This window comes from Ascaphus truei, chromosome 15 (assembly GCF_040206685.1).
Source record: "Ascaphus truei isolate aAscTru1 chromosome 15, aAscTru1.hap1, whole genome shotgun sequence".
Classification (NCBI taxonomy): domain Eukaryota; kingdom Metazoa; phylum Chordata; class Amphibia; order Anura; family Ascaphidae; genus Ascaphus; species Ascaphus truei.
In genome coordinates this window covers 6793501-6815716 of record NC_134497.1, presented here as the reverse complement: position 1 = coordinate 6815716, position 22216 = coordinate 6793501, and the positions used below count along the sequence as shown (strand labels likewise).

The following is a 22216-nucleotide window of genomic DNA, read 5'->3' as shown; positions in this document are numbered from 1 at the left end:
GTTGGGTCTTGAGGACTGGAGCTGAGAACCCCTGAAGTAACTCCATCCAAGCCATTCCTACAGACTCTCCCCAACTCGTGTGCTGGTGCACATGGGGTTAAATTGGAGCAAAGTACTTTGATACTCTGTTGCAGGATACAAAACCCCCAGTTTTGCTACACAATTACCTTGAGACATACACCCCCTTTGCTGTGACTTGCTGATACTCACCATCTTGGAGGTGAATTCAGGTGGGTTGTCATTGACGTCTGCTACAGTGATGACGGCTGTGGCAGTGTTGGAAAGCCCATGGTTCAAGTTCCCTTCCATATCGGTGGCCTGGATGACTACAGTGTACTGTTGGACCTTCTGCAGAGAGACACAGAGAGAGGTGACGATGATCAGACCCAGCACACTCACACAGCCCTGCTCCAAACGTTCTCCAGCTATACAAGCCAAATGATGTTCCAGGCAACCAATCGTCTTATGCTGTGGCATTGACTGGAGACAGGTTTGTTGGAGACATTAGAAATGGCTGCCTCGTTACACAGGGCATGCCTTAGGGCAAGGTGGCTGACTTTGGCCCCACGCCTTCGGGGGGGGGGGGGAGGGAGGCCTGCGCTCCCTCTCCCTGTTGGTGCCGGGATCCACATTCAGCCCGACAGTAGAGGGGAGAGCTGGAGGAGGGAGCTGGGGAGTCCCGGAACCGAGGCAGGACCGCAGCGCTGCTCACCCCAAGGTAGGGCGGGGGGAGATGTGTGTAGCTGGCGGAGGTCTTTCTTCCTTCTGCAGCATCTGTTATGGCACCGCGCGACATCGTTACGCCGTGATATCATTACGCTGCAGGAGGAGGGTCCCCACTGTCAGCATGCCGCCTTGGGCACGGCCATCTTTTTAGAGATAGGCAGACTTTTTGCACACTTAGTTAAACCTGGCAAATGTATCACCGATTTTTGATTCGGCGAAGAATCTCACTTTGATTTAAAAACGTTTGTGGAAAAGTCATTTAACAATCAACGGGAATTGCATTTTCCGTTAGCTTCACTTTTGACACATCGCAGTCAGGATCAGACACATCGCAGTCAGGATCAGACACATCGCAGTCAGGATCAGACACATCTCAGTCGGGATCAGACACATCGCAGTCAGGATCAGACACATCGCAGTCAGGATCAGACACATCGCATTCAGGATCAGACACATCGCAGTCAGGATCAGACACATCGCAGTCAGGATCAGACACATCGCAGTCAGGATCAGACACATCGCAGTCAGGATCAGACACATCGCAGTCAGGATCAGACACATCGCAGTCAGGATCAGACACATCGCAGTCAGGATCAGACACATCGCAGTCAGGATCAGACACATCGCAGTCAGGATCAGACACATCGCAGTCAGGATCAGACACATCACAGTCGGTATCAGACACATCGCAGTCAGGATCAGACACATCGCAGTCAGGATCAGACACATCGCAGTCAGGATCAGACACATCGCAGTCAGTATCAGACACATCGCAGTCAGGATCAGACACATCGCAGTCGGGATCAGACACATCGCAGTCGGGATCAGACACATCGCAGTCGGGATCAGACACATCGCAGTCGGGATCAGACACATCGCAGTCGGGATCAGACACATCGCAGTCGGGATCAGACACATCGCAGTCGGGATCAGACACATCGCAGTCGGGATCAGACACATCGCAGTCGGGATCAGACACATCGCAGTCGGGATCAGACACATCGCAGTCGGGATCAGACACATCGCAGTCGGGATCAGACACATCGCAGTCAGGATCAGACACATCGCAGTCAGGATCAGACACATCGCAGTCAGGATCAGACACATCGCAGTCAGGATCAGACACATCGCAGTCGGGATCAGACACATCGCAGTCGGGATCAGACACATCGCAGTCGGGATCAGACACATCGCAGTCAGGGTCAGACACATCGCAGTCAGGATCAGACACATCGCAGTCGGGATCAGACACATCGCAGTCGGGATTAGACACATCGCAGTCAGTATCAGACACATCGCAGTCAGGATCAGACACATCGCAGTCAGGATCAGACACATCGCAGTCAAGATCAGACACATCGCAGTCAGTATCAGACACATCGCAGTCAGGATCAGACACATCGCAGTCGGGATCAGACACATCGCAGTCGGGATCAGACACATCGCAGTCGGGATCAGACACATCGCAGTCGGGATCAGACACATCGCAGTCAGGATCAGACACATCGCAGTCAGGATCAGACACATCGCAGTCAGAATCAGACACATCGCAGTCAGGATCAGACACATCGCAGTCAGGATCAGACATCGCAGTCAGGATCAGACACATCGCAGTCAGGATCAGACATCGCAGTCAGGATCAGACACATCGCAGTCAGGATCAGACATCGCAGTCAGTATCAGACACATCGCAGTCAGGATCAGACACATCGCAGTCAGGATCAGACACATCGCAGTCAGGATCAGACACATCGCAGTCAGGATCAGACACATCGCAGTCAGGATCAGACACATCGCAGTCAGGATCAGACACATCGCAGTCAGGATCAGACACATCGCAGTCAGGATCAGACACATCGCAGTCAGGATCAGACACATCGCAGTCAGGATCAGACACATCGCAGTCAGGATCAGACACATCGCAGTCAGAATCAGACACATCGCAGTCAGGATCAGACACATCGCAGTCAGAATCAGACACATCGCAGTCAGGATCAGACACATCGCAGTCAGGATCAGACACATCGCAGTCAGGATCAGACACATCGCAGTCAGGATCAGACACATCACAGTCGGGATCAGACACATCGCAGTCAGGATCAGACACATCGCAGTCAGGATCAGACACATCGCAGTCAGGATCAGACACATCGCAGTCAGGATCAGACACATCACAGTCAGGATCAGACACATCGCAGTCAGGATCAGACACATCGCAGTCAGGATCAGACACATCGCAGTCAGGATCAGACACATCGCAGTCAGGATCAGACACATCGCAGTCGGGATCAGACACATCACAGTCAGGATCAGACATATCGCAGTCAGACACATCGCAGTCAGGATCAGACACATCGCAGTCGGGATCAGACACATCGCAGTCGGGATCAGACACATCACAGTCAGGATCAGACATATCGCAGTCAGGATCAGACACATCGCAGTCAGGATCAGACACATCGCAGTCAGGATCAGACACATCGCAGTCAGGATCAGACACATCGCAGTCAGGATCAGACACATCGCAGTCAGGATCAGACACATCGCAGTCAGAATCAGACACATCGCAGTCGGGATCAGGCACATCGCAGTCGGGATCAGACACATCACAGTCAGGATCAGACACATCGCAGTCAAGATCAGACACATCGCAGTCAGGATCAGACACATCGCAGTCGGGATCAGACACATCGCAGTCGGGATCAGACACATCGCAGTCGGGATCAGACACATCGCAGTCGGGATCAGACACATCGCAGTCGGGATCAGACACATCGCAGTCAGGATCAGACACATCGCAGTCAGGATCAGACACATCGCAGTCAGGATCAGACACATCGCAGTCAGGATCAGACACATCGCAGTCAGGATCAGACACATCGCAGTCAGGATCAGACACATCGCAGTCAGGATCAGACACATCACAGTCGGGATCAGACACATCGCTGTCGGATCTGACACATCGCAGTCAGGGTCAGACACATCGCAGTCGGGATCAGACACATCGCAGTCGGGATTAGACACATCGCAGTCAGTATCAGACACATCGCAGTCAGGATCAGACACATCGCAGTCAGGATCAGACACATCGCAGTCAAGATCAGACACATCGCAGTCAGTATCAGACACATCGCAGTCAGGATCAGACACATCGCAGTCGGGATCAGACACATCGCAGTCGGGATCAGACACATCGCAGTCGGGATCAGACACATCGCAGTCAGGATCAGACACATCACAGTCAGGATCAGACACATCACAGTCAGGATCAGACACATCGCAGTCAGAATCAGACACATCGCAGTCAGGATCAGACACATCGCAGTCAGGATCAGACACATCGCAGTCAGGATCAGACACATCGCAGTCAGGATCAGACATCGCAGTCAGGATCAGACACATCGCAGTCAGGATCAGACATCGCAGTCAGTATCAGACACATCGCAGTCAGGATCAGACACATCGCAGTCAGGATCAGACACATCGCAGTCAGGATCAGACACATCGCAGTCAGAATCAGACACATCGCAGTCAGGATCAGACACATCGCAGTCAGGATCAGACACATCGCAGTCAGGATCAGACACATCGCAGTCAGGATCAGACACATCGCAGTCAGGATCAGACACATCGCAGTCAGGATCAGACACATCGCAGTCAGAATCAGACACATCGCAGTCAGGATCAGACACATCGCAGTCAGGATCAGACACATCGCAGTCAGGATCAGACACATCGCAGTCAGGATCAGACACATCGCAGTCAGAATCAGACTCATCGCAGTCAGGATCAGACACATCGCAGTCAGGATCAGACATCGCAGTCAGGATCAGACACATCGCAGTCAGGATCAGACACATCGCAGTCAGGATCAGACACATCGCAGTCAGGATCAGACACCTCGCAGTCAGTATCAGACACATCGCAGTCAGGATCAGACACATCGCAGTCAGGATCAGACACATCGCAGTCAGGATCAGATACATCGCAGTCAGGATCAGACATATCAGAATCTCGTTATTGTAGCAGGGAAATACGCGTAACGTTTCGGGGGGGGGTGGGGGGGGAAGATCTCCTTCATCAGGTTAATGAGATTGGGAAATGTCCGCCCGACTGCGATATGTTTGATCTTCTTGCTGTTTGTGATATCTTCGTGAGCAGAGGAATTCTCTTACTACGTCTTCAGCGCAGTGCCGCATCACGTCGCCATTGTAAGCCCCTGATCCATGACTCCCGGGTACCAGAAGGCAACTTGTAGACCATTTAAGCGATCCCTGCGATCCCGCGGTAACTGTAATTCAAGTCACTGGCAGCTAACACTGGACTGAACTGCGCTAACCTGCACCGGAGGTTACTGAATCTCCTCCTAGGGGTGGGATTGTGGGACTATCGGGGGCTTTTATTTACCTGCTTTTTATCTATACTACAAAGAGGTTATGTAATAAAATCTGCACCAAACTGCAGGGAAAAAACAACACCAGATTTATAGAAACAAATTCCTGTGTGTGTAAATCTGGTGCTGTATTTTCTGTAGCCCCGGCTCTGGCAGCAGGAACCAAGTCTCCATCACGGTAACTACATTTGGATTACACAGGCGCTGCTGCAGAATGGGCCCGCACCGGTTCTGAAGCTCGCTCCGGCCGCAGAGAGAAAGACACGGCGCTGGGAGCCATCATTCGTTATTAGTGATACATTTCATATCAATACCATTTTTATCTCAATTGTCCCAGAGGATGCGTTTATCATTCCCCGCAGTCTGTCTTCAATAATGTAATTAAATATTGGATTGGGAAGTCACTGTCAATTGATATTTATGCTGGAACACTCCAAAGTCACATAAAGCAGACGTTACCATCAGGCACAAGATAATAAATAATTAGGCTGTGCTCAGATTACTGGGGGAAGGAGTCTCGGGGGTTAGGTATTAGACGTCTAATAGCACATATTGCGGGATTGTAAAAAAGGCACTCGGTACAAATTAATCCTGCAATAATGTTTACTGAAGGGAGGAATGGGCACTGCGGTAATTACACTTCCGAGTTGAGATGGATTGAAATGAAGAGGTGGATTGGTATCTGGACTGGGGTCACCTGGGGATCTCAGTGAGTACATTGCAAGAGGGGACGTTCACGATGAGATATCCTATTAGTGCTACGAGGACATTAATGGCAAACAGTGCAGGGCAGAAGCTGTAATGACTACAGGTCTCCACGTATGTTATTTGCATCGGGGTTCTCAAGACCGATGCCTCTCCTTAGAACCTGGCTTGCCCCTTCTTCGCCGGAGCGCACAGGAATACATTAAAAGTCAGCTTTTGTGGGTTTGATTTCAGCCCAGGGGTGGGCAACTCCGGGCCTCAAGCGCCACCAACAGGTTTTTAGGATATCCCTGCTGCAGTCGAAGACTGAGCCACTTATTGAGCCGCCTGTGCTGAAGCAGGGATATCCTTATAACTTGGCCTGTGGGTCTCCCTTACAGGATAGCCCTCCCCAGGTATCCTATGTAAACATGGACGTCATCACTTTATCGCACACCATCTGTGGGCTGAAAACTGAGGGCGCGCTGATGAGGCAGCTCGTGAAATGTCAACTTCTTCAAACGTACAGGATTTAAAGATGCGGGGGGGGGGGGGGGGGACACAATCCAGAGAGCTGAACAGAATGCAGTTTAAATCAATATTGCTAATCCAACCTGACTTCTTTTTTTACTGTCTGCATGGATGAACTACAAGTGAACCCTGGGCAGTTCCTATCATCAGAGAGCTCACTCTAACAGGCACGGCTGCAGAAGTCAGAGGAAAAAAACTGCAGCAACGCACAATCTTTACACTTGGAGAAGAAAAAAAACATATAGTTTGTGTGTCGCGTCTTTGCGGATGCGTCTTGCCAGTGCGCAGGACCATTGAGAAGATCCCTAAGGTCACCTTTTTCTGGAGGTAGAACAGGGGAGCCTCAGGAGGTGTTGGGTGACTGCGTTCTCCCCAGGCATAGCTGGCACTTTGAACCAATACTTTGCTCTCTTGCATACCGGGAAACATAGTTGTGGGTTTTCCCCAATATCGGACTCCCAATTTACAATGGTAAAGCTATTTAATCCCTGGAGGGGGCCATCTTGCAGCTGGGACTACAGGCAATGTTATAAGGAAAATGGATATTTGCGACTCCCTTTGTACATGCTGATGAATATGGACATTACCTGCGTTTAATAGTATTCACTTTAAAAAGTCATGTAAAAGTTATAATGTTATACTGTTCCAATCAAAAGCTACAAAACAAATCCAGTCAGCTGCTCCAAAGACAAAGCTATTTCTTTGCAGTGTTCACAGCATGCGCCCTGCCACCCAAATCAGAATTTTATGAATAAATTAATTAAAGCTAATAATAGTTGATAATGATTTTCATTAGCCGCAGAAGTGGGCTATAGTTATCTTTACCTTTATGGTGATTATGCCTTGACACATTTCTGTGCCGAATTCAAGTATCATAATTGTACCTTGTACTCATTTACATCAGCTGTGCGTAACTTTAAAACCACATGGGGGGGGGGGGGGGGGGCGAGAAAGTTTCAAGAAAAGAGTGTTAAGACTCTTAAGGCTTAAGAAATTAGGCTTCACGAGATAACACTTACATTGTCCTTTTTTGTAAGGCAGGAACGATCTGTCTGAGCACAGAAGATGCACTCCTAATTTATACCACAATACTCCCACTCTTTAAACCAGATCAGTTGGATATATGTCTGTGCTCAATCCTCTCTCACCCTTGGGCCAGGTCCCCGCTGTGGCGGACGCAGCAGGGACAAGAGCCGCCCCACAATGGGGCCGGGCCCGATGCGAGGGGGGGGCCGCCACGCTGCGCCGACAGAAACTCCTGCTCTCAAGAAAATTGAGAGCCGGAGTCGCGACGGAGCGCTAGGCCACGCCCCCCACGGTTCAGCCAATGAGGGAAAACATGGCAGCTGACATCACGGACGCGCTCCCCATCACTCCCCTGTCATGCCCCCCCTGTCTTTCCCCCTGCAGCTCTGCAGACCGGGGGACTCGGCTGCACGCGCCGCCAGCCTCGCAGACACGCATGCAGCGCAGGCAGCGGGGCCGCAGCCTAAGTAGTAACAAAGGAGGGATAGGGAGGAGATGGTATGATGCCTTTTATTGGACCAAGAAGTAATTGAAATGTCTACAACTACTTGTTGGTTCAATAAAAGGTGTCATACCCCCTACTCCCTCTCCCTCCTTTGCTTCTAACATGGAAGAAAGAACCAACACGCCCCCCTCCCCACCCTTCCAAGATGATTCACTAAAATATATCAACACCTGTGATGAACCTGTCACCTTTCAATACTTTGGGACTCTTACCATGATCATTTACTACGGAGCCCTGCAGACACACCTACTTCTAAGAAACCACATTTACACATATCAAGTTCAACAGACACCTTTTGCCAACGGCTCATACAGAAGTGAAGAACCAACTGGGAGTAACTATTTCAATGGTCCAGCAATAAAACGTTTCTACATGAATACTTCTATATAACTACGGTGGGGATCAAAAGTTAATCAACAAATTAAAAACAAGTTGAAAAAGATTTGGGGTGTCTACCTAGGACTGGGATTTTAAGAGCGGCCCCCCCATAAAAATGTGTTGTGATGCGAACCACGGACAAACACCTTTGACAAACATCCCGAAGTGACGCAAAGGAGGAATCAACAACACAAGTCTACAAAAGTCTCAAATAAAACAGGTAAGCAGCGCAGCAACCCAAGCAGATGAATATACACCAACGAATACGCACACCTCCCTGGAAATGTGAAGAGTCTTGTTCATCTCCTGCCAATTAGTCCACAAATAAGCTAATTAGGAAGGAACTTTAGATGAATAAGATGAGCAGCGAGGACATCTAAGTCTAGGTACACAGGGAGAGAGATGCTGCAGACCTGTGCCACTTACTTAAGTGTCTCCTGACATTTACAATCATGTAGAAATGCTACATTTACATAGCTCTCCATAATTAGACATGTTAGCAATTATGTCACTGGGCCATTCCCCGCCCCCCCCCTTTCTGGTCAGGAATGACACCCACTGTCAAAACAGGAAGGTTGGCACTCGCACATCTTGCTGACTTGGGAATTGGCTTTGGGGGGTTGCTTTGCCCTTCTTGTGTTTCATTTCAATGAGAAACACACAAAAGCTGCTTTTATATTTGCAATTATTTGCTTTAAAAAAAAAAAAAAAAAGAAGAAAAAAAAGACGTGATGCCGCCCAGTCAACACCGACCTTAAGATCAGGCTCAACTCCATGTCCTCAAGACCCCCCAACAGGTCAGGTTTTCAGGATATCCCTGCTTCAGCACAGGTGGCTCTATCAGTCCCAGCTTCAGCACAGCACTTACTCCCTCACCTGCTGTCTCTGTAAGTTTCCCATTAAACCTCTTAGATTGTAAGCTCTTCGGGGCAGGGATTTCCTTTCCTATTGTCTGATTTTGCTGCACTTATTGTATCATTATAATTCCCTGTACTGTATTCTTTGTGACGCGCTGAGTACACTTTTGGCGCTATATAAATAAAGACATACAATACAATACAATACACAGCTGGCTCAATCAGAGGCTGTCTTTGACTGAGCCTCTGATTGAGCCAGCTGTGCTGAAGCTGGGATATCCTGAAAACCTGACCTGTTTGGGGGGCTTGAGGACTGGAGTTGAGCACCCCTGCTTAGAGAACCAGCTATAAAGAACAAGCAGTTTTATATGTGCACGACTTTTGCCAGCTCCCTGATTAAACCTTTCAGCACCACGGTTAGCGCCCCGTGAGTTCCTTGTTTTCCAAATGTCTTATTACTCCTCATCAAAACATCTCCTAGTGTTATATTATTCCCTACTAACCGGTTCAGGGGAAAAGATTCTTATTCTGGAATAAGCTGAAAGGAGCTAACTGAAACACCATCCAGCAAACAATATACATATTAGAAGTCATATTAAATAAAGTATTTCCACTGTCAGTGTTGGCGTTTCAGTAAGCTGCCTTCGCTTCCTAGCAATGTCAGGCCGGTTTCACTGGTCAGGACAGAGTGAGGAAACATGCGGTAACCTTGTTACTTTACCACACGACCTTGGGGAACATCAGATGACCAGCTCCTAGGCATCTTCTGTGGCAGGCAGAACGTGAACAAAGAAAGGTGCCCACACTGATCAATAACGCTGATACAATCTTTCCAAGACAGTGAGTTGGTTATCAGCTGGGGGTATTGAAAATAATAGACATTCTCTCTCACACACGCCACGCTCCCAACTGAATGAACACAACGCTTTGTTCAAAATGACAGTTTGCAATCCTCTGCCTTTGCTAAAGGGTTCTTTTCGTCACATGGAGTCATTTGGTGCCTGGGATGTGCAAGAGACTGACTCGTTGGGTCTTTCCTCCCAGTGTCATAATGCAGAGGTCCTTGACAAACGCTAGTTTCTGGTCCTTATGTCAGTGTTAGATATAATGATGTTCTCTGTGTTTGCAGCAATATCTGCCAACACCCTCCTAAATGTATACATGCTGCATTATACAGCAGTTTGAGTATTGCAAAACCTCAATGCTCCACTAAAACAACGGCATTTTCCCTACCACAATCACACATTATTGCATACGATAGATAGACAAAAAAGGTCCCAATGCTGCATCCAGTATGAATAATTATTTAGTTCAACACCATCTGTTTTTTCTTCTCATAAGCACGGCCATTTATTCAAATCCTCGGAATGAAGCATTTCGAACCTGCAACCATATCAAAGTAAACCCTCTTAGCAGGTCCAACACTACCAATTTTTACTGTCTTTTGAATCTCTTCCATTATCAACCCCACATTATTGCATATGTTTTTGCAGTCCTACCAGCTGCTTTCTAACCAACACTAATATTTCCTTCTCCAATCATATTGTAATTCTCAGCGTGATATGAAACGTGTGCCTCTTGCTAACCAACATTAGCACTGGCCAGGGTTATGTGTGCTGCTGGCTCTGGAACACCCCAGTCAAAAACCATCTGTCTTCAATAAATATTAAAATAGGCAGCTTTAGTATCTTCCTCACCCTTGGAATCCACGCCATTAAACATAACGCTGACAAGTGAACAGGTAGGAAGCTGGCAGATACGTAACCCTTTTGCTTTGCCATGTGTTGACGTTCCCCGGGCAGCAAAAGCGTTGGCATCCGGACGAACCAGAGTAAGATAATAACCCAGAAATCTGGGAGTATTTTAGCTCAGAAGCTTTCTGTTTTGCGATCACTGAAGTCAGACATAACTGGGAAACAGGGAGAGGTTTTTGTTTGTTTTTAATTTATGATTTTGTTGATGCCAAGCGTTTTGGAGACTGTACTTGGTTTGGAATGATCGAACTCAGCCAACTGCACACACTCCCCCCAGATCGTCCAGGTTGCTTGTAAGCTAATGGGGCTTTGCATGAATTACACAGGTTATTGGTTAATGTTGAGTATCTCCAAGCATGGCATGATGTCAGGCTACATTTTGGGGGAAGATAAAAATTGGGGAAAACAAACAAACTGCGGGATCAGATGAGTCCAAAATCCTAACACTGCTCTGGGGGTCTAGTGTGGAGATGATACTTGGCAGTTATTGCACATAATTTTTTAGTTCCACAGAGATATTGTGATAACTTGCACTCAGACCGTACCTGCCGGACAATCTGAACAAAACCTGTGCTGACCGTTAGTTACTCTTATCACTGAGAGGGAAAGGACAGATAGATAGAATGATATACCGATATGCAGAATGATATACAACTAGATAGGAGTCTATGTATCAAAATAATTTTGACGCAAAACCATGACATTTTCACCCTGTCCCAATGTATCAAAGCATTTTGCTCCAATTTTGCGATGTGAAGAGTAAGTAGGAGCAGTTGGGGGGGAGTTACATGGTGCACAGATTATAATGAGATGTATCACATTATGCGTCTCTGCCCCAGCTTGCACCTTGGGGAGAGTCAGTAGGAGGAGTTGGGGAGGAGTTACATGGTGCACAGATTATAATGAGATGTATCACATTCTGCGTCTCTGCCCCAGCTTGCACCTTGGGGAGAGTCAGTAGGAGGAGTTGGGGGGGATTTACATGGGGCACAGATTATAATGAGATGTATCACATTCTGCGTCTCTGTCCCAGCTTGCACCTTGGGGGGAGTCAGTAGGAGGAGTTGGGGGAGTTACATGGTGCACAGATTATAATGAGATGTATCACATTCTGCGTCTCTGTCCCAGCATGCACCTTGGGGAGAGTCAGTAGGAGGAGTTGGGAAGAGTTATATGGTGCACAGATTATAATGAGATGTATCACATTCTGCGTCTCTGTCCTAGCTTGCACCTTGGGGAGAGTCAGTAGGAGGAGTTGGGAAGAGTTACATGGCCACAGATTATAATGAGATGTATCACATTCTGCGTCTCTCTGTATCACTCTTTTTGGCCTTTATAATTTGTTCCAAAAATGTGCCATATTTAAAGTAGTCCAAGTCTAAAACTCAGCAGCACATGTGAGAAACTGTTCCTATATACGCCTCTGCTCTGCTCAAAAAAAACCAGAGCCGTGCTTCAAAACGCATTTTCTCTCAGTTGATACATAGACCCCAAAGATAGAGAGATTTAAAGCTTCTTTATATGATAGGAATCGCTGCGGACTTCGGACCTCGTGCGTGTTAATTCTGCACACACAGATACTGACACACACACAGGCACACACACACAGACACACACAGCTCTGCTCCCCATCACACAGACGCACACACAGCTCTGCTCCCACACATACACAGATACTGACACATACACAGGCACACACACACACACAGCTCTGCTCCCCCACACACAGACACACACAGCTCTGCTCCCACACATACACAGACCCTGCGGTGTCGCCACTCCTCACCTCTCTGTCCAGTCCGGCGGCCACGGTATTAATGGCTCCCGTCTCGCTGTGAATCACGAACATGTCCTGCGAGGGGCTCTGGGGGCTCTGGGTCATGATCCGGTACATAACGATCCCATTGGACGTGGTGATATCGTCTGCGTCGTGCGCAGTCACGGTCATCACGTACGTACCTGGGAACAAATGAGGATTATGTCTGGGCCACATACATAACTGGTCAGTGTAAAGCGAACATGGTTAGAGATACAGTATATAGCATATACACTGTATACATATATGGAGCCGAAGGGAATAGCTTAGTGCTAATGTCACTGCCTTTGAAATCGGTGGAGCTGGCGGCGACCTTGGGCAAGTCACTTTATCTCCCTGTGGCTCCGACACCAAAACAGATGGTAAGCCCTTTAGGTTAGAGGCTCATTATGTATGCACAAATGTAAATGTGTATATATATCTATATATATAAATATATTTATTAAGGTTATGGTGGGTAAAAAAAGTGACAAAAACCCTCCACAGTATAGCATATAGCAACTGTAAATATTCCTGTATATTCATTTGCATGGGTTGCAGACCTGTCTAAGACATGCAAATGAATATACAGGAATATTTACAGTTGCTATATAAATATATATATATATATATATATATATATATATACACACATACACATGTTTATTAGCTGAAAAAGCACTATGAAATATATAATGGATCACACAATGCAAACTGCTTTTATTATAGAGAAGAGCGGGATGTATTAGTCTTGTATATCCCTGTTACAATGTTTTTAGACCACTATACTGCAATTTAATTGCCACAAACCACCTGAGATTGCACCTGAGAGAAAGTAAGAACGCACGCAGACTACATGGGCTAATCGTGCTTTATCTGCGTGCTATTTCCGTGTGCAAGTCCCGCACCTGCAGCTCATCGTCACGTGGACTGGAACACGTGACTTCTTTAAAGCTCCTGAAAGTCCACGCTTGTAATCTCAGATCAAGTGTAAATCCTTCTCTCTGGGCGCGAGGGTTCAACACCTCTTGATTAATTGTATTAACCAGCGGAGGAGGGAAATTAAAGGGCTCAGGCTGCCGTCTCCTCGTCGGAATCTGTGCGCGTCGCCGCTGTGCGCCTTAAAGGATTAATTTCACAAGCCTCAAATTACAGCTTCATTTCAAAACGAATCCAGCCTCATAATTGGCTTTCTGTTCAAATCACCGAGGCTAAAGATTTAAATTCTGCATATGCAGATGACTTTCAAGTAGCTGGCCCCATCTGTGCTCAGTCACTGGTATTTATCTCCTGGGGGGGGGGGGGGGGGGAGAAGAGTCAAGTGGTGCAGAAATGCAGAAGCAACTGCTACAGCGCACAGCAGACTGCAAGCCAGATAATTCTGGGGAAGGGAGACATGAGAGGGGCAGCTTATTCTATAGGCGACTTTTATTCAATATGGGAAGTTTATTCTATAGGGGACACTTATTCTAATTGAAGGTTACTATCCCACCACATTCTTGTTGCGTCTCTCATGATCATGGCATGAGCAGGATCGGGGAAAAAGTGAGAATTATGTCTGGGCCACATATATTACTGGTCAGTGTAAAGCGAACATGGTTAGAGGTACAGTATATAGCATATACACTGTATACATATATGGACTTGCATGCGCCGACGGCAAGCAAGGCGGCCATGCAGCGGGGCCTTGGCCTAACTGTCTCCTTTCCACCCCTTTCACCTCTACTGCTCTCTCTCTCACATTAAACCTTTCCCCCTCAGTGCCCCTTACCTGTGGGACTCCCTCACACTCAGCACACGCCAAGAACCTTCTCTCCCCACCTTCAAGACAAACCTGAAAGTCCAGCCATTAAATGAAGCATCCCAATAGCCTGGACTCTTGGCTACTGTCCCACAGTCACTCCTGCCAAGCACTGCCCTCTACTGCACTTATTCCCTCACCTGCTGTCTCTGTAACTCTCCCAGCATACCACTTAGATTGTAAGCTCTCGGGACAGGGATTTCCTTTCCTGTTGTCTGACTTTGTTGTGCTTATTGTATTATAATTCCCTGTACTATATTCTCTTTGTAAAGCGCCGAGTACACCACTGTGGGCACTATATAAATAAAGCCATACATACATGTGTAACTCCCATGTAAGTGCATACAGCCGCCACACGTACATTGCACCTTGGCTGCAATAGGCCTAATACAACTCCCAGCATGCTGTGCTGCATCAGGCACACTCTGGGGCAGGAGGATGTGACCCAGGATAGGCAGAGAAGCAGCCAATAGGAAAGGCTGTGGGAGAAGGGAGGAATCTTAGAGAGAGGCTGGAACAGCAGGTGGAGGTAGTCCTCCAGGGAGCCTGGGTGATCACAGGGACTCAGGGTCAGTCCTTCCAGCAAGGTGGCCCAGCAACGGGGCAAATGGGCGGCCCCCAAATGGGAGAAGAAACTCTGGTTATTAATGGTACACAATCACATCACAGAGTGATGTTCCCAAGGTGACTCTGTAGGCTGAGACAGGGGAACTCACAGACGGAGCCTCCCCGGAATATACTGCTCAATGCACCGGCGTTCAGGTGCCGGTGTGACCACAAACGTATGGGGCATGTATCAAGGCAAAAGCGGAGATATTCTGGGGGAAACAAGTACACCATATGTATCAAAGAAAAAAATCCCATTGGTTTTAATGGGATTTTTTCTTTGGATACATATCGGAGCAAGGGTTTTGCTCCCAGAATTGCACCCATTTCCCCTTGATACACATATGCCCCTATGTGTTTGAATTCACCCCTTAGCTCAGGGTGGAGGGCAACTCCAGTCCTCAAGGACCACCAACAGGTCAGGTTTTCAGGCTATCCCTGCTTCAGCACAGGTGGCTCAATCAGTGGCTCAGTCGAAGACTGTGCCACCTGTGCTGAACCAGGGATAGCATTAAAACCTGACCTGTTGGTGGCCCTTGAGGACTGGAGTTTAGGCTTCACACCCCCATGGAGTGATATTAAAAGGAGGAAATAGTCAGAGAAAGGGTCTTTTGCCTCCAAGTGGGTCATTTTCATGTAATTGTTACATTTGAATTTATAGCAGAGTACCAGAGGTTCTCCTGACTAACAGAGCCGGATAAATGATTCATCAATGAATCAATTCATTAGCTCGCAGTCTGACAGCCGAGCAGTTTGAGGGAGGTTTCCCCGTGAAAATGCAGCATTCTACTCTCAGCCAGACCCCGGCTCTGTGCTCACACGGACTTGTGTGCGCTCACACGGACTTGTGTGCGCGTGTGAAAGAACGATGCTGATTGAGGCTGGGTAGACAGCCAGGGGAATTCTGATATAGACTCGGAGCTGCCTTCTAAAACCCAGCAATATTCCCAGAGAGAAGACCCCGAACATTACTCATTGCAAGGAAAACACAGGGTCTAAAGAGGCACTTTCAAGCCACGATATGTTTCATCAAAGCAACGATGCCTCCTTCTGCAACAAGAACAAAGCTTGTACTTACAGGGCGGGAAAGCACAGGGCTTTTGTAGATATTGTAAACCAAGGGTACTTTTTTTTTTTTTTTTTTTTTAACGGACCAGCTGCAACAAACAGCCCCAGATTGTATTATTTATTTTTTAAATATTGCTTTCTATGGCATAATTCCTAGAATAACTGTCCAGTCCTTACTGCTTTCTGAATGGTCTCTATACACGCTTGTGTATACAGGCTGCATGTGCTGCGCCCATCAGTCTGACAGATCAGAGATTTTCTGCAGATAGGGAAACCTTTTTTTTGGTCAATCACAACTGTTCTTCACACATGGATACAGCATGAGGGAGCACTGACGACCACAAACAGTATATTCCCCAGGCCTTTGACATGCACGGCTGATTTAAAGAAAGGTACCAATGCTTACAACAAAAAAAAGAGGAAAGATCTTGTATTTACTACTGGAACCAAATGCAGTTACGAGACCAGCATTCTACAAGGAGGGTAGCAGAGTCATGCTCACTTGTGTCAAGCATGGCTAATTAGTAGAGCTGATTTCAGCGGGAAGTGTACAGACCAAGACATCCTTGACAGCCCCTATACAGGGGGACTTAGCTGACTTTACTCAGTGGTACAGTTATGCATTTTCATATCAAGCCTTTTATGGCCAAAGGGTGTAAAATCCATTGATTTGCATTACGTTGATAATCATTCCTTACGGGAGATACATTAGGGGCGGGGGACGATGGTCCCAAGGTGACCTTGCTACGGAGTGAATAGCTACAGATATCCTGACTCATCAACAACCAGCATCTCAATATGGTATTTGGAAGGGATTCTGCGGTCTGTACATACAATCAGTGGGATTCTGTTAGGTTAGTTCTTAATGTTTCCCAACTACAAAACAAAAAGGGAAAAAACAGCAGCAGATATTTTTTTACAGAAAATAGCCACCTTCATGAATTAGTCCCCAAATCCCATGCTAAAGTTTTTAACAATATCCAATTTGATATTGTTACAATGTACAGGTGTAACTGCCGGTTGTAGACTGCTTGCCGAGGAAAATCTGTGACCATCTCGCAGTAACTCGTGAGATGGTCCGGAGCAGGCTGTAATGGCCCATCAGATTAACACAGCGGGGGGACTGGCAGCCCGGTAGGATTCACACAGCGTGAGTCCCATTCAAATGCTGGGACCGGACCCCCGCTGTGTTAATCCGATGGGCAATTAGTCTGGCCGCTGAAATCTCGCGGTGTGGGATGGGTTTAAGTGCAGAATTCTCAAGGCAAGCAGTCTAGAACCGGCAGTTCCTGCCATAGGTGCCCTCAGTGAATAGAACTGACTCCTGAAGCTGAACGGCTTCTTTATCTCACGCATGTACAAAGACAGAGGCCGGACGACAAGCCGCGGAGGGTGAAGCAGTACCTGGTTTTGACCCCTCATCCACTGATCCGTTGAAGACCAGGCTTGCAAACTCTGGTCTGTTGTCGTTCATGTCAATGACGTAGATGGAGAGGTCGATGGGATTCTCCACCTTATTGCCGTTCATATCCACCGCGTGAGCCCTGAGCTGGAAACAAACAGAGAAGCACAATGCAGTCCGCATGGAAGGTCCAAAGGGAACACGCTAACATGCGCTGGAGACAGAGCAGGAGGCTACTCTACATCTGCGATACTTTCTTCAAAAGAAAAGACCATTTTTATGCTGTCTACAGTTATTCCGTGCCTATATCTGCCCCTGTGCAAATCGCGACTGTGCCGGGTTACCTGAAACATTTGGTACAGGGTCATTTCTACCTGGCTAAAAACGGGTATAAAAAAACAGCCCCAGGTTTATCAAAGAAGAAACATTACCAGAAACAATGTGTATTTCCCCTTTGAACATTCTGCTTCTTTTGTATCGATGTTATCCCAATTATGCAGTCGTGACAATTTGACACAGAACCCCAGCAACATAAGCCCCACACAGCGCACCCTACTACAGACAGAAGGACGCTGCACGACTGATATCCCTCCTGCCACATCCGCCCGGCTGACTTTGCACAGTGCCGGCCCCCTCGCTGACACAGGGGGGAACACCCCCAGCGGGAGCTATTATACACAACCAGCTGCGGAGCGGCTTCAATGCGGGAGAAGATTTCAGCTTCATTCACATGTATGGGACTCAAATCTTCCCCGACACCGGGAGGACCCTTTGGCCCAGGACCACAATATGGTGACAAGCTGCGGCACGCCTCGGCCCTCGCTCACATGAACGGGAGTAACGGCGAGCTAGGCGCGGTATGTTGAGAAGATGCCATTTTGTGTCTAATGCGTCTTTTTGTGAGGATGAAACTGCTTTTTGTAAACACCACGCAGCACTTAAATTAAACAGAATTAAACAGAATTAAACAGAATTAAACAGAATTAAACAGAATTAAGCAGAGCCCCTTTAATGGATCCTAAGGACACAGTGAGGTTTCCCCCTTTTTCTCTCCGCCTGAGATCCAGTGTACGGTAACTCTGTGGGTTCTCCCTGCAGCGGGGGTGCAGAACCAGAGCCCCAGTAAGCAGCGTCCGTGATGAAACGAGGAAGGACGTCTCGGTGAGCGCCCATTCCCGCTTTCGTTTGTTGATATTGAGTAGATGCCAACAGTTGGTGCAATATTGGTGCAGCGCCTTCGACTTCTCAAACAAAACAAATGCTGATTTGCACAGACAGCTGTGGTATATTGCAGGGGGGGCTCAACTCCAGTCCTCAAGCCCACACCACCCCCAACAGGTCAGGTTTTCAGGATATCACTGCTTCAGCACAGGTGGCTCAATCAGTCCCTGCTTCAGCACAGGTGGCTCAATCAGTCCCTGCTTCAGCAGAGGTGGCTCAATCAGTCCCTGCTTCAGCATAGGTGGCTCAATCAGTCCCTGCTTCAGCACAGGTGGCTCAGAGTCCCTGCTTCAGCACAGGTGGCTCAATCAGTCCCTGCTTCAGCAGAGGTGGCTCAATCAGTCCCTGCTTCAGCATAGGTGGCTCAATCAGTCCCTGCTTCAGCACAGGTGGCTCAGAGTCCCTGCTTCAGCACAGGTGGCTCAGAGTCCCTGCTTCAGCACAAATGGCTCAATCAGTCCCTGCTTCAGCACAGGTGGCTCAATCAGTCCCTGCTTCAGCACAGGTGGCTCAATCGGAGGCGCAGATTGAGCCACCTGTGTAGAAGTTGGGATATTTTGAAAACCTGACCTGTTGGGGGGGGGGGGGGGTTCGAGGACTGGAGTTGAGAACCCCTGATATATTGCACCAACTTTGCTTCCGGAAAACTTTGATTCAAATCCCCAAAAATGTTCCTAAAAGTATTAACTGTTCAGCACCCGAGGGCCGTGCAAAGTGCTGCACTGGCGGTGAACGAGTTAACGCAACAAGTCAGTCCGCCTGACAGCTGTTACGATTTGCAGGTGTTATTGGCAGCCCAGAAATAGGAAGCGTGACAGGGGGGCCCCTGTAGGATTGCCCAAGATGGGAAAGAGGTGTGGGTTCGGCGCACAGCGGCACGGAAAATAACGGTTAACAAAGAATGACGGTGTCTGCCACTTCCTGACCTAAAATATCTTCACGCGGCTAAGAATAGGCCGACGTGACACTTTCACATTAAAGCAGACCTCTCCCAGCGTCCTGGAATTTACCACGGGGTCCCCGAAGCTTTCCACGTTAACGCGTTGCGGGGCACAGAGGCGAAACGCGCAGATCACGTTAACTCCTTCTCTGCCGGATTCATAACACTGCAATGCAAGGAGGCTTTTTAGCAACAAAGATGCTCGCTGTCTTGTACACTAAATTACAATATACTGTATATATATATATATATATATTATAACCGCTTAGCTACGCGAGGGGCCACCAACGCTTTGCAAGTGACTATGGCGGTTTATCCATAAATTGCAATAGTGCCGTTCGGGGCACTGCGGCAGAGAAACATTGAAGTCAATGGGGGTTTGCATGCTATAGAGCCTCGATCGGCACTATTGCAGTTTAATTAATAACGGCTCCGGAAGATACCTTATGGACTATTTACTTCATCCTTTATCTCTTACGCCTCGGATATAGTGGACGCGGGCGTGCAAGAGCGCGCGTGGCGTCATGCACGCCTGTTGGCCGAGCAATCTGTGGCCTGCGATCCACAGCGACGGGGAGGCGTGGCGGAGGTGTGGTCTGTGACGTCACGTGAGCGGTTCGCCCTCATTGGCTGAACCCGCGCACGTGACCCGGCCATCGCCCGGCAACATCAAACTTTGTGCCGGCAGGAAACGCGCGCGCCGTTGCGCTTCCTTGTGCGCTCTATGGCCTGCCTCGTGGAGGTATGGCTTTTTGCTGGCGCCGTGCGCCGAGTATGGACGCGGCCTTAAATGAGGTTATACGCTCCACGGAGGCAGGGAACGTGCCTGAAAAACTCTATTTATAGCGCTGCGATCACTGACAGCGCTATGTAAACGCCAAACGATTCTTTTATTTCCGTGTTTCTGCGCGCGTTTATTCTCTGCGGAGGAACAGAGCAAAGGGAGCTTCAGCAGCATATGTTCCGCTGACTGAGAGTGATTGACAGCCTCTTGGAAGCCGGGCATTTCTCACCTCTGGCGGGCAGACAGATGTTTCAGCGAGCCGTCCTTGCAACGGGAAGATGGATATGAGAAAATCAAGGAGTAAGGGGAAGTCGTTAGCGCAAGGCCGAGATAGGCGGAGGTTCCTACTATGGGCAATCCACCAGCGGCGGAAGACAAGTCTTTGTGTGTCCGTTTAAAGGGCCCCCTCTTCCACACACAGGCCGGTGACTGCCTGCCGACAGTGTAACGGCGTCCGGACGCTGACTAAATATACTGGGTTACTCGGCGCAATCAATGATTCCAGTGTTATTAATAAGGGCCCCTCGCCCTTTCTGCACTTAAGATACAGTGTAGCACAAAACGGGTGCTTTGCAATGCATTGCTGCCCTCTCTGGCAGCAAAGGGGTTAAAAAAGCATCATTCATGGGGGGGGGGGCTGAAGGATCAGCTCAGAGAGTAAAGGCTCAGTGAGTAAAGGCTCGGGGAGTAAAGGCTCAGGGAGTAAAGGCTCAGCGAGTAAAGGCTCGGGGAGTAAAGGCTCGGGGAGTAAAGGCTCAGCGAGTAAAGGCTCGGGGAGTAAAGGCTCGGGGAGTAAAGGCTCGGGGAGTAAAGGCTCAGGGAGTAAAGGCTCAGGGATTAAAGGCTCAGGGAGTAAAGGCTAAGCGAGTAAAGGCTCGGGGAGTAAAGGCTCGGGGAGTAAAGGCTCGGGGAGTAAAGGCTCAGCGAGTAAAGGCTCAGCGAGTAAAGGCTCGGGGAGTAAAGGCTCAGCGAGTAAAGGCTCAGCGAGTAAAGGCTCAGCGAGTAAAGGTCAGCGAGTAAAGGCTCAGCGAATAAAGGCTCAGCGAGTAAAGGCTCGTGAGTAAAGGCTCGGTGAGTAAAGGCTCAGGGAGTAAAGGCTCGGTGAGTAAAGGCTCGGTGAGTAAAGGCTGGGTGAGGAAAGGAGTGATGACTCAGCGAGTGAAGGCTCGATGAGTAAAGGAGTGAAGGCTCGGCAAGTAAAGGAGTGAAGGCTCGGCAAGTAAAGGAGTGAAGGCTCGGCAAGTAAAGGAGTGAAGGCTCGGCAAGTAAAGGAGTGAAGGCTCGGCAAGTAAAGGAGTGAAGGCTCGGTGAGTAAAGGCTCAGCTAGTAAAGGCTCAGCGAATAAAGGCTCAGCTAGTAAAGGCTCGGTGAGTAAAGGCTTGGTGAGTAAAGGCTTGGTGAGTAAAGGCTCAGTGAGTAAATGCTGGGTGAGGAAAGGCTGGGTGAGGAAAGGAGTGATGACTCAGCGATGAGTAAAGGAGTGAAGGCTCGGCAAGTAAAGGAGTGAAGGCTCGGCGAGTAAAGGATCAGCGAGTAAAGGCCCTGACGAAGCAATAGATTTTGCGAAACGCGTTGGGTTTTCCAAGATGAGCCACCGTAGTTCACTCCGATGAACAATCGCGTCACACCCGGAAGTGCAGACGGGACGTGGAGCGCGGCAGAGTTTGGTGCATACGGTGCAGGAGGAATCCAGGATCAAAGGGCAGGCCAGAGCGGACTAACAGCAGCGCATACAGCGAGAGGGA

General features: G+C 48.5%; 1 protein-coding gene across 5 annotated transcripts in view; it reads right to left on the bottom strand.

The window, feature by feature from the left end:
• CDH4 (cadherin 4) overlaps nt 1–22216 on the bottom strand; it is a 499844-nt gene that overhangs the window by 42663 nt on the left and 434965 nt on the right. For 4 of the 5 annotated variants that reach the window (XM_075571398.1, XM_075571395.1, XM_075571394.1 and 1 more), the window contains 3 exons: nt 17529–17673; nt 12641–12813; nt 211–348 (listed from right to left, as the gene is read on the bottom strand). In XM_075571398.1, coding sequence (XP_075427513.1) covers nt 211–348; nt 12641–12813; nt 17529–17673 — 456 coding nt within the window. The remainder of the gene's footprint in view (nt 1–210; nt 349–12640; nt 12814–17528; nt 17674–22216) is intronic. The other variant, XM_075571397.1, reaches the window with a different exon arrangement.